This window comes from Aristolochia californica, unplaced genomic scaffold (assembly GCF_029961685.1).
Source record: "Aristolochia californica isolate CCGP_79_NKW_82.1479 unplaced genomic scaffold, dmAriCali1.0.hap1 SCAF_6, whole genome shotgun sequence".
Taxonomy (NCBI): domain Eukaryota; kingdom Viridiplantae; phylum Streptophyta; class Magnoliopsida; order Piperales; family Aristolochiaceae; genus Aristolochia; species Aristolochia californica.
Window position 1 is genome coordinate 8,236,281 of NW_027182257.1, and position 11,654 is coordinate 8,247,934.

Below are 11,654 nucleotides of genomic sequence, written 5' to 3' on the forward strand. Positions count from 1 at the left end.
GAATCCTTTGTGCCCTCTAAGTCCTCTTTATTGATGAGCAAAATAGTCTCCATATCGGGAAGAGTAATGTACTCTGGTTCTACTTCAAGTGTCTCTTTATACGACACTGGGGCTTTACCCTTCTTGTCTGAGAAATTTCCTCATTCTGGATTCTTTCAGCCACGGCCTCTTGATTGTTGATTACCACGTCTTCTCATTGGGAGTGGATTGCCCCTTGCAGGATTATACATGATTTTGACCCTAGAGAAATTCACGGGTAAGAAAATCAGGTAGGGAGTTTAATTCTCCATTGATATGTTCTATATCAAAATCAAAGGCGCTTAATTCCGCTAGCCATCTGGCAAAGATTTTTTTGGAAGTAAGATTCTTCACATCCTTCTTAAGAATTGATTTGGCAGCAGAACAATCTACTCTTAAAAGGAATTTTTTATTTAATAAATCATCTTGGAATTTATGAATGCAAATAATTATTGCTAAAATTTCCTGTTTAACAGGAGAATAATTAATCTGTGCATCATGCCAATTGCCAGAGGTAAATCTAATTAGTTCTTCTTTACCTGCTGGATTTCTTTGTTTTAAGATACCACCATAGCCTATATGGGAGGCATCAGTCTCTACTACCTTCGGATATGAAGGATTGGTTAGGTTAAGACAAGGGAATTGTTTAACCTTACTCTTGATTAATTGGACTGCCAGTTTAGAGTCCAAGGCTCAGGATTCTTTCTTAGTAGTTTATGTAATATTGCAGAGTCTCTAGCAAGATGAGGATAATAATCCGCAATATAATTGAGACTTCCTAGAAATCTCTGAAGTTGAGTTTTCTCCATTAATTCATCCGAAAACTTGGAAGCAAACTCAATGCTTCTATCAATGGGAACTATTTTTCCCTTGTAAATATTGTGACCTAAAAATCTAACAGAGGTCTGAAACAATTTCATTTTCGGTGCCGATATCACCAACCCATGTTTTCTAATAACTATTTTGAAAACATTTACATGCTTAAAATGAGTATCAATAGATTCTGTGTAACAAGGATATCATCAATATAAACAATGGTAAATTCAGAATAAGGAGCAAATATATCATTCATGATATTTTGAAATTCAGATGGAGCATTTTTCAAACCGAAAGGCATAACATTATATTCAAAGGGACCAAAAGGGACAGTGAATGCAGTCTTATATTTATCCTTTTCATTGATTTGAATTTTCCAATATCCAGATTTCAAATCAAATTTTGAAAAGATTTTAGCAGAAAACAATCTGTCTAATAAATCTTTTTTATTTGGGATAGGATATCGATTCCATCTCAAACAATCATTCAGTGGTTTATAATTAACCACTAATCTTGGAACACCTCATTCCTTTTCTGCATTTTTATTTACATAAAATGCAGTACAACTCTATGTGGAGTAAGATTTTGTATTTAATTTCTTATCCAACAGATTTTGGATTTCCTTCTTGCAAAGGTCTAGTAAGGTATGTTTCATTTGACTAGGCCTTGCTTTTGTCGGGATGGTTCTTTCATTGAGCTCATCAATACATGGTAAAGACACAATATATTTATGTCGGTCCCAAAAAGCAGTAGGAATGTCACTACAAATTTCTTGGGCAAATATTTTCTGAAGAAAACTAATTTTCTCTTTTATATCTATAGCTTCCAACTGTTGTTCAAGGGTTAAAAATTGAATTTCTTTATGCAGGAAACTAAGATGTTCTTTAACATTTCTTAATTTGGAAATCTCATTGATAAAACTAATTTGAGGAGGAGATTTGAAAGAGAAATATATCGGTTAATTATTAACCTGTCCAAGAATTCCTTTATTATCAATACCTTTAATTGGCATGATTTTCTCCAAAAAAGGAGTGCCTAATATGACATGTTGAGTCATATTCTTGACTAATAAAAAGTTTGTATTAATACACTGATTATTAGTGCAAATGGAGGCATTATTTAAATTGTATTTAATTTTTCATTTTGTCTCCATTGGCATTAGCCAAAGTTTGAGTTGTTTTCTCAAAATATTGGGTTGGGATTAACCCTTCCTAGATGCAATTTAAATCTGATCCACTATCAATCAGAGTTGTCAGTTTAGGAATGACAAAGTTCTGATCAATTACCAAATTAATAACAGTATGCCACCTTTGATGGATGACTTTGGTAATTTGATTAAGAAAAGATTCCTCAGATTTCTTTTCTTTATGTGAACTACTTTGTTCACATTTTTGTTCAAGCTTTTTATAAAGTGATTTTAATTCTTTTAATTTAAGCTTGATTTCTTTAATTTCTCCTTGTAATGAGGAGATGGATACGGGTTGTTTTGAATAATTGGTTTCTTCATAACGACCAATAATTTCCTTCAAAGAATAAGGTTTTACTCCTTGAATGGGAGGTATCTTTGAAGTAGTTTGCATTTGATCAAGATATTCTTTGATTAAATATCATTTTATTTGAGGATCCTCCTCCTGATCAATGTTCTCTAGCATACGTTGTTGATCATTGGTAAGAACATTAATCTGATGCATTTGTGCCACAGATTGAAGATGGGAACAGCTACAATCTTGCTGCAGATGCTCCCTGAGATGAATTATAGCGGCACCCTTGCCACGTGGAGGAAGTGTTCCTCTCACTCGACCAACCCGGCTTACGTTGCTGCAACTGTTGTCGTTGTTCCATTGCTCGGGCCATATTCATGGCATGAGCTAAATCCGTGGGCATAAGGAGTTCTACCTCTAGCCGTAAATACTCATTGAGACCTGCTGTGAATAAGGAGACCTGCTGGTCAACCAATACCCTCTCTCCAGCACGAGCCAACTTTTCCCGAAAGAGTTTTTGATAGTGGTCCACCGAACCCGTTTGTCTCAATAGGACTAACTCTCCCAAGGGGTTGTTGTTGGCGGGAGGCCCAAATCTAACTGTGCATAGATTTTTAAATTCTCCCCAAGTCATTCCCGGTCTCTCTTTTTCTACTTGAGTCACCCATAACATGGCTTCATCTGTCATATGGAAAGAGGCTAGTTGCACCTTATCCCATTCAGTAGTCCCTTGGTTCAAAAAAAAAATTTCACATCTATGCAACCAAATTACGGGATCCACAGAACCATTGAAAGAGGGAAACTCTAACTTGGTGTACCTTGGGATTGTGCCTCCATGCTGAGGTGCTTGGACAGCAGTGCACCCAGGCCACTGCTCCCCTCTTCTGTGATATGGTTGAGCAATTTCTCTCACCTCTTGACTCTGATGTCTCTCTGTCCTCAACTCCTGTAGCATGCTAATGATTCGGCTCATATCTTCTTCCAAATCACAAACCTTTCCCAACACTAGTTGTGCTGTTTCAAGGCTATCTTCTATCTTTTGTATCCTGATTTGGATTTCTTCATTGCTTATATTATCCCCCATGTTGCCCTGCTCTGATACCAAGTTGTTACGGTCCCTAGTCATGGATCGAGTAACACGGCGTGGGATTTGTGAATCTAGCACTCAGAATTTACTCACTTCACGTCAAGGGTCTGTGTATGAGTATTTCTCCTTAACCAATGCTTTGCCAGGAGGAAAGATCGTCTTTTGAGGGTCCTACCGAGTTGTTGTGCTAGGTAGAAGACCCCACAACAATGCTGAACTTGCTAGAGCAAGGTGCTCTCTTTTCTTGGTCACGGCAAAGAGGGTTTGGCCCTCTTTGTTGCTTCTCTAGCTAAGAATGCAATCCTTCTTTCTTAAATAACTTGAAACACGAGTTTGGGATAGATTAATACCTCTTCTTTGATGCTAAGATCAGCTCCCACGTTGCACCAGGAATTGCTCAAGATTTGAGGATAAAAATCCTCACTTTGCTGCTTGGTAAGGGAGGAATTGGGCCTCTCTTGCTGCTGCTGCCGAGAAGGAGGATAAACCTCCTCTTTGGGCTCGGAAAAGGGGCAGGAAGCTCCTTTTCTTAGTAGGGATGATGGTGGATGAATGATAGGTTGGATTTTTGGAGTAAACCCTAAACTCGGGATCAAGAGGTGATCTCAAAGCTACCTATTTCATTCATACCTATCCCTTAAATAGGGAGTTTTAGGGTTAGGGTTACAATAATTCCCCATAATGCCCTTACATAAAAAGTAATTAGAAATAACTCCTACTTAAAATAATATAAGAAATAAATCCTACTTAAAATAATATTAGAAATAAATCCTACTCAAAGAAATATAAGAATTAAATCCTATTGAGTGAGTTGTTGTTGTCTTCTTCGTTGTGTGACTCGATGTGCTATTGAGTCCACAGCATCTTCACATCCTTCTTAAGAATTAATTTGGTATCAGAGCCATGGAAAGCTAAACCTTGAATATCCATGTATGGGGTAAGCTATTATAAATTTTTTATATTTTAATCATCAAGGGAGTTAACTTACTTGGCAATGTTATAATGATTTACTATTCATCCTCGTTCTTCTTATGATATGGGACGTCACCCAAGTCGCATTGAGGTATGCCCGTGTTGTCGTTGCCGTGGATAGGCGTAAGCGTTGAGGGCCGCTATACTCTTAAATCGTTGACAGCGTGTATCTAATCAAGAAGATAATGAACTGTAAATTAGTTATGATATTATGAACAATAGTTTGCTTCGTTCATGATTACCATATAATCAGTTTATAATATGTTTACTTCATACTAGGATATTCCTCCTTCTGGTTTTCTTTTACCACTCCTGTTGTCGTGTAGTTAGTTTAATTTGTTTAACTTTGGTTTTAAATTGTTAATTCGTCCAAGCATGGCATCCGGTAGTAGGATTACTGGATCTGTTAAGAATGCATATTTGGTTGAATATAAAGTTCAACAACAATTAAATGATTGGACAATTCCATCCATTAAACCTACATCAATATACAAGAAAGGAACCTTCACCCTTTCTAGTACCATGGGAATTAAAACCATGAAACAAACAATTAATCTTGAAAATAAAGATTTAACTCTTAAATTATTATAGTTAACCGATCTTAATAAGTATCTTGCAGATACTGAAAAGAAATATATGCATATTGGGTGCATCCAGATTGCGTTCAAACCCTTGACCTTATTAGGAATGAACACATGTCTTCAGGCCATACTTCGTGATGGTCACTTTTTGGATTGGAAACCCTCATTAATGGGTATTGTTGAAACAAGTCTCAGTACGGGACCTATTTACTTTATCGTCCATCCAAACCTCACCCAATCTTTAATAGATAGGAATTTTTTAGAATCTATTCAGTTGAGGATTCTAACACAGGGATACAATTTTATTCCTGGAACTGAAACCATTGCAGTTACTGCAAGGATTCATTTCAAAATTATGAATACCTTAGTCCCTAAGGTATTACACTTACCAGATCAAGGTAAGACTGTATTGATCGAAACAGATCTGATGAGGGCAAATGTTGCCACTCCTAGGATGATCAATTGGGAGGAAATTCATTTCCCAGCCAACTAGACTATTCCTCAGGCTGTTCCTCCATGACTCCTGATTAATCAGGATATTGATTAAGTCATCCAATCAGTTGATGGTGATATGGTAATTAATTTCAAAGACAAAACTCCTTACCGAGTTTCTTTACCACCAACGTCATCCAGATATTCAGATGTAGGCCAATCCTCTCGCCTACAGGAATTGGATGAAAAACAATCCATCAAGGATGATTCCTCATTAAAAGGAATCCACATATCAGAAACCCAGATACCTCATGGGGTCTACCAAGGAAGGAAGCATGATAGGACTTCTCCCACTCCCAGTGACATGACCGGTTTTACTCTGTAACTATGATTTTTACATCCTTACAGCGTACCCCAACCCCACCACCTTTTGTGGTGGATCGCGCAGCCATTAAAGCTGAATTCTTTCACCCCAACAATCTAGGTTTCAAACATTGGTTTTTTTACACCTGTGGGGCCGCAGAACTCATGGAATTATCAAACGACTTTTATCTTTATTTGGAAAAAAATAAGGTTATTATGTCTTTCGTTGATTGGTTTATGCGTTTCCGACATAAGCAAGCAGAGAAATGACCCTTAGTTTCTTCCACCTCTCCCACTCTTTCAACCCTAACGAAAGAATGGCCGCTGATGTCTGGTATCAATATTCGATCAGCTCATCCTCCTACTGATCCAATTAAGCTTGAATTCTCAAGCACATCAGGCAAAGCTGCTGATTTTGTAGAAGCCGTTGCTTTTGTTAATCCTGAAATTAGCCTGAATCCTATGGGTCAGATCAGGAGACAAAACAACTTTACCAATTTAAATCTTCAAACGATAGGCCAACAACTTACGTGCATTGAAGATTTATTGGACAAAGGGACACAGGAGAAAGATTGTCTAAATCCTTTTGACTTATCTTCTCGAAAGTTACCTTTATTGATGAATAATAAACCACTCATCAAACCACCTATTCCAATTAGGAATTTTAAATTGGATAATAATTCTGAAGTTGTTGACGAATTATTAACCAGGCTTGGAAGACTAAATTTTTCTGAAGATCAACTCAAACAAGCCAAAGCGGCTAAAGCCGATGAGATTTTAAAAAGCATTCAGGTTTTAGAATCTCATGAATCTCAAGAAGATTCTTTATCACAAAATAATGAAGATTTAACTCCTTCAGTATACTCTGACTCTGATGAAGGTCAAAACTCTAATCTTAAAGATTTGGGTTTAACCAATGTCAATCAGACTAAAGAAATGCTTCAGGACATGATTAGGGACCAACTGAGTATTCAAAAATTAAATTATACTAAAAAATCTACTCGGGATTGGGATCTAAATCACAAACTCTATTATCATAGGCCTACACCTCAAGACCTATTATATGAAGAGAATGTGTATATAGATCAAAAGGCTTATGATGGAAGATCAATTTGTGAATGGAATATAGACGCCATGTCTGAATATCAGATTCTAGAACATTGTCGCCGAATGCTTATGTATTGTACAATTTGTCGGCAACATAAGAATACTGATCAAGGAATAGCAAAAATGTTAACTACTGGGTTTTTTGGAACCCTTAAAGGTTTGTGGGATAATATCCTCACCCCTGAACAACATCATGTAATTTATAATTCCAAAAGGTAATTAAAACTGAATCAGGCCAAGCCTACCTTGGTGAGGATGATGTGGTTTATACCTTAATTTCATGTATTGTTCATCATTTTATTGGAAATTTAACTTCCACTACTAATAAGGGAAGAGAGGTGTTGCAGAATCTAAGGTGTAGAACACTTAGCCATTTTAGATGGTATAAAAATGTTTTCCTCACTAAGTTTATGCAAAGAACCGATGCCAATAATGAATATTGGAAAGCTAAATTTATTGATGGATTACCAACTCTTTTTGCCAGCAAGGAGAGAAAAAGGTTAGGTAATGAGGTAGGAATTATCAACTACCATCAATATACATATGGTCTCCTTACCAGTGCTATCATCCAAGAAGGTCTGACCTTATGTAATGATTTAAAGCTTCAAGCTCAGCTTAAGAAACAAAATCTTACTGGTAAGCATGAGCTTGGTGAATTCTGTGAACAGTTTGCCTGTGACATAGGTCCACCACCTTCCCATCAAAGGAAGGGAAAAGGGAAAGTCTCACATTCTAAGAGACCAGAACCCTACTCCCATCAGAGTAGGAGATATCCCAAAAAACAATCTCATCAAAAGACTCGTCATGAAACTAGGAGACCTCCACCACATCAGAAACCACCTCCTAGAAGAATTCCTCCAGACAAAAAGAAAATTGTTTGTTACAAATGTGGCAAATTAGGCCACTATTCCAATAGATGCAAAACTAAAGAGAAACTTAACCAACTTCAAATAGATGAAGGATTGAAAATCCAGTTGGCTAAAATTCTCTTAAATTATGATTCTGGGATGATATTGATTATGCCTCATCCAGTCAATCAGATGACCAAGATTGTAGCTGTTCCCATCTTCAATCTGTGGCACAAATGCATTAGATTAATGTTCTTACCAATGATGAACAACGTATGCTAGAGAGCATTGATCAGGAGGAGGATCCTCAAACAAAATGATATTTAATCAAAGAATATCTTGATCAAATGCATACTACATCAAAGATACCTCCCATTCAAGGAGTAAAACCTTATTCTTTGAAGGAAATTATTGGTCATTATGAAGAACCCAATTCTTCAAAACAACCCGTATCCATCTCCTCATTACAAGGAGAAATTAAAGAAATCAAGCTTGAATTAAAAGAATTAAAATCTCTTTATAAAAACCTTGAACAAAAATGTAAACAAAGTAGTTCACATAAAGAAAAGAAATTTGAGGAATCTTTTCTTAATCAAATTACCAAAGTCATCCATCAAAGGTGGCATACTGTTATTAATTTCGTAATTGATTAGAACTTTGTCATTCCTAAACTGACAGCTCTGATTGATAGTGGAGCAGATTTAAACTACATCTAGGAAGGGTTAATCCCAACCCAATATTTTGAGAAAACAACTCAAACTTTGGCTAATGCCAATGGAGACAAAATGAAAATTAAATACAAATTAAATAATGCCTCCATATGCACTAATAATCAGTGTATTAATACATACTTTTTATTAGTCAAGAATATGATTCAACGTGTCATATTAGGCACTCCTTTTTTGTAGAAAATCATGCCAATTAAAGTTATTGATAATCAAAGAATTCTTGGATAGGTTAATAATTAAAGGATATATTTCTCTTTCAAATCTCCTCCTCAAATTAGTTTTATCAATGAGATTTCCGAATTAAGAAATGTTAAAGGATATCATCTTAGTTTCCTGCATAAAGAAACTTCAATTTTTAACCCTTGAACAACAGTTGGAAACTATAGATATAAAAGAGAAAATTAGTTCTCTTCAGAAAATATTTGCCCAAGAAATTTGTAGTGACATTCCTACTGCTTTTTGGGACCGACATAAATATATTATGTCTTTACCATATATTGATGAGTTCAATGAAAGAACCATCCCCACAAAAGCAAGGCCTAGTCAAATGAAACATACCTTACTAGACCTTTGCAAGAAGGAAATCCAAAATTTGTTAGATAAGAAATTAATTAGAAAATCTTACTCCCCATGGAGTTGTACTGCATTTTATGTAAATAAAATTGCAGAAAAGGAACGAGGTGTTCCAAGATTAGTGGTTAATTATAAACCACTAAATGATTGTTTGAGATGGATTCGATATCCTATCCCAAATAAAAAATATTTATTAGATAGATTGTTTTCTGCTAAAATCTTTTCAAAATTTGATTTGAAATCTTGATATTGGCAAATTCAAATCTATGAAAAGGATAAATATAAGACTGTATTCACTGTCATTTTTGGTCACTTTGAATGCAATGTTATGCCTTTCGGTTTGAAAAATGCTCCATCTGAATTTCAAAATATCATGAATGTTGCTCCTTATTCTGAATTTACCATTGTTTATATTGATGATATCCTTGTTTATTCAGATTCTATTGATGCTCATTTTAAGCGTTTACATGTTTTCAAAACAGTTATTAGAAAACATGGGTTGGTGATCTCAGCTTCGAAAATGAAATTGTTTCAGACCTCTGTTAGATTTTTAGGTCACAATATTCACAAGGGAAAAATAGTTCCCATTGATAGAAGCATTGAGTTTGCCTCCAAGTTTTTGGATGAATTACTGGAGAAAACTCAACTTCAGAGATTTCTAGGAAGTCTCAATTATATTGCGGATTATTATCCTCATCTTGCTCAAGACTTCGCAATATTACATAAACGATTCAGAAAGAATTCTAAGCCTTGGACTCCTACACATACACTGGCAATCCAATTAATCAAGAGTAAGGTTAAACAACTCCCTTGTCTTAACCTAAACAATCCTTCATCTCCGAAGGTAGTAGAGATTGATGCCTCCCATAGAGGCTATGGTGGTATCTTAAAACAAAGAAATCCAGCAGGTAAAAAAGAACTAGTTACATTTACCTTTGGCAATTGGCATGATGCCCAGATTAATTATTCTACTGTTAAATAAGAAATTTTAGCTATAATTAAGTGCATTCATAAATTCCAAGATGATTTATTAAATCAAAAATTCCTTTTAAGAGTAGATTGTTTTGCTGCCAAATCAATTCTTAAGAAGGATGTGAAGAATCTTACTTCCAAACAAATCTTTGCCAGACGGCAGGCGGAATTAAGTGCCTTTGATTTTGATATAGAACATATCAAAGGAGAATTAAATTCCCTACCTGATTTTCTCACCCGTGAATTTCTCCATGGTCAAAATCATGTATAACCCCGCAAGGGGCAATCTACTCCCAATGAGAGGACGTGGTAATCAACAATCAAGAGGCCGAGGCCGAAAGAATCCAGAAAGAGGAAATTCCTCAGACAAGAAGGGTAAAGCCCCAGTGTCGTATAAAGAGACACTTGAAGTAGAACCAAAGTACATTACTCTTCCCGGTACGGAGACTATTTTTCTCCTCAATAAAGAGGACTTAGAGGGTACATTGGATTTCTGGGAGATGTTACAGAAATGGCTTGGAGAAGCCTACTGTCCCATCTGTGCAGGAAAATGATGGTATTCCTTTGAATCTATTTTGGTTCACCTTAATTCCATATCAGTACATCATACACTAACCAATGTGGCTAAATGGGATAGCCCACGAGCGTATAGTAAATGTACAATACAAAGATTCATGCATCCCTCAACTTGGGAAAATTTTGATTTAGCTAAAGCAGCTAACCTTCCTAATGATAAGGAATTTAAAGTTGCAGAAATTGGGTCTGCTATCATTCAAAATGAAAATAATCTTGGATTACACAGAATCCCAAAAGTCCATTATGACTCCAACAATTTATTTGAAAGTTTTAAAACTCAATTAAAGAGTTTGATTCCGAATATATCAGAAAAAGACATTATGACAAAATTATTAGAATCAATGAAGGATTCTATGGTAACTCAGTGCAATGAAGGCACTTCCTCTCAACCAGCAGACGATAACATGTCAAAGGGAAAATATGAAACAAATACATGGAAAAAAATAAGGAATGGTAAATATGAAAAAAGAGGAGAATGAAAAAGAGAGAAAAAGAAAAGGATAAAAGGAGGAGAAAGAAAACAAAAAAATAAACATAGGAGGAGAAGGAAAATGAAAATTAAGGAAAAAGGAAATAAAGAGAAAAGAGTTAAAGAGGAAAAAGAAAAGAAGGAGAAAAAGGGAGAAAAGGGAAGAAATAAAAAAAGAAAAAACGAGAAGAGAAAAAAAGCAAATAAGTCCAAAGAAAAGGAAAAGAAAGATAAAAAAAATGCAAGAAGAAAGAAATAAATAAAGCAAACAATGATAGATAGAAAGAAGAAAGAAAAAGGAAAGAAAATAGAAAGCGTGAAAGAATGACAAATATAAAAAAATAAACATGATAGAAAGAAACCAGAAAGAATAAAAGAAAGAACAAGAAATAAAGAAAGAATAAAAGAAGAAAATAAAAACAAGAAAGAATGAAAGAAACAAGAAAGAAAAAAGAATAAAAGGAGAAAGGAAAAACAAGAAAGAGTATATAAAGAAAGAAACAAACAAGAAAGATAGAAACAAGAAGGAATAAATAAAGAAATAAGGCTCATTGAAAGAAATAAGCAAGAAGAAAAGAAGAAGAAAGAAAGAATCAAGATAGAAAAAAGAATATAAAAATAAAGAATGAAA

The 11,654-nt window shown here is 35.1% G+C and overlaps 1 protein-coding gene across 1 annotated transcript; it reads right to left on the bottom strand.

Annotated features, from left to right (window-relative positions):
• Nucleotides 1–310: 310 nt before the first annotated feature.
• Nucleotides 311–1,135, bottom strand: LOC137935240 (uncharacterized). The gene is made up of 4 exons (XM_068779929.1): nt 996–1,135; nt 794–912; nt 558–689; nt 311–375 (listed from the first exon to the last, which is right to left on the bottom strand). Exons 1-4 carry the CDS (start codon nt 1,133–1,135, stop codon nt 311–313), a joined length of 456 nt encoding a protein of 151 aa, XP_068636030.1.
• Nucleotides 1,136–11,654: the final 10,519 nt, after the last annotated feature.

Excerpts from the sequence above, each read along its gene's own strand:
- LOC137935240 (XM_068779929.1), bottom strand. The coding sequence starts at position 1,135 with ATGCCTTTCGGTTTGAAAAATGCTCCATCTGAATTTCAAAATATCATG. Across the intron at positions 690-793 it reads ACTTCAGAGATTTCTAGGAA|TCCAATTAATCAAGAGTAAG; the intron begins GTCTCAATTATA and ends CTAAACTGGCAG. Across the intron at positions 376-557 it reads AAAACAAAGAAATCCAGCAG|GATGTGAAGAATCTTACTTC; the intron begins GTAAAGAAGAAC and ends ATTCTTAAGAAG.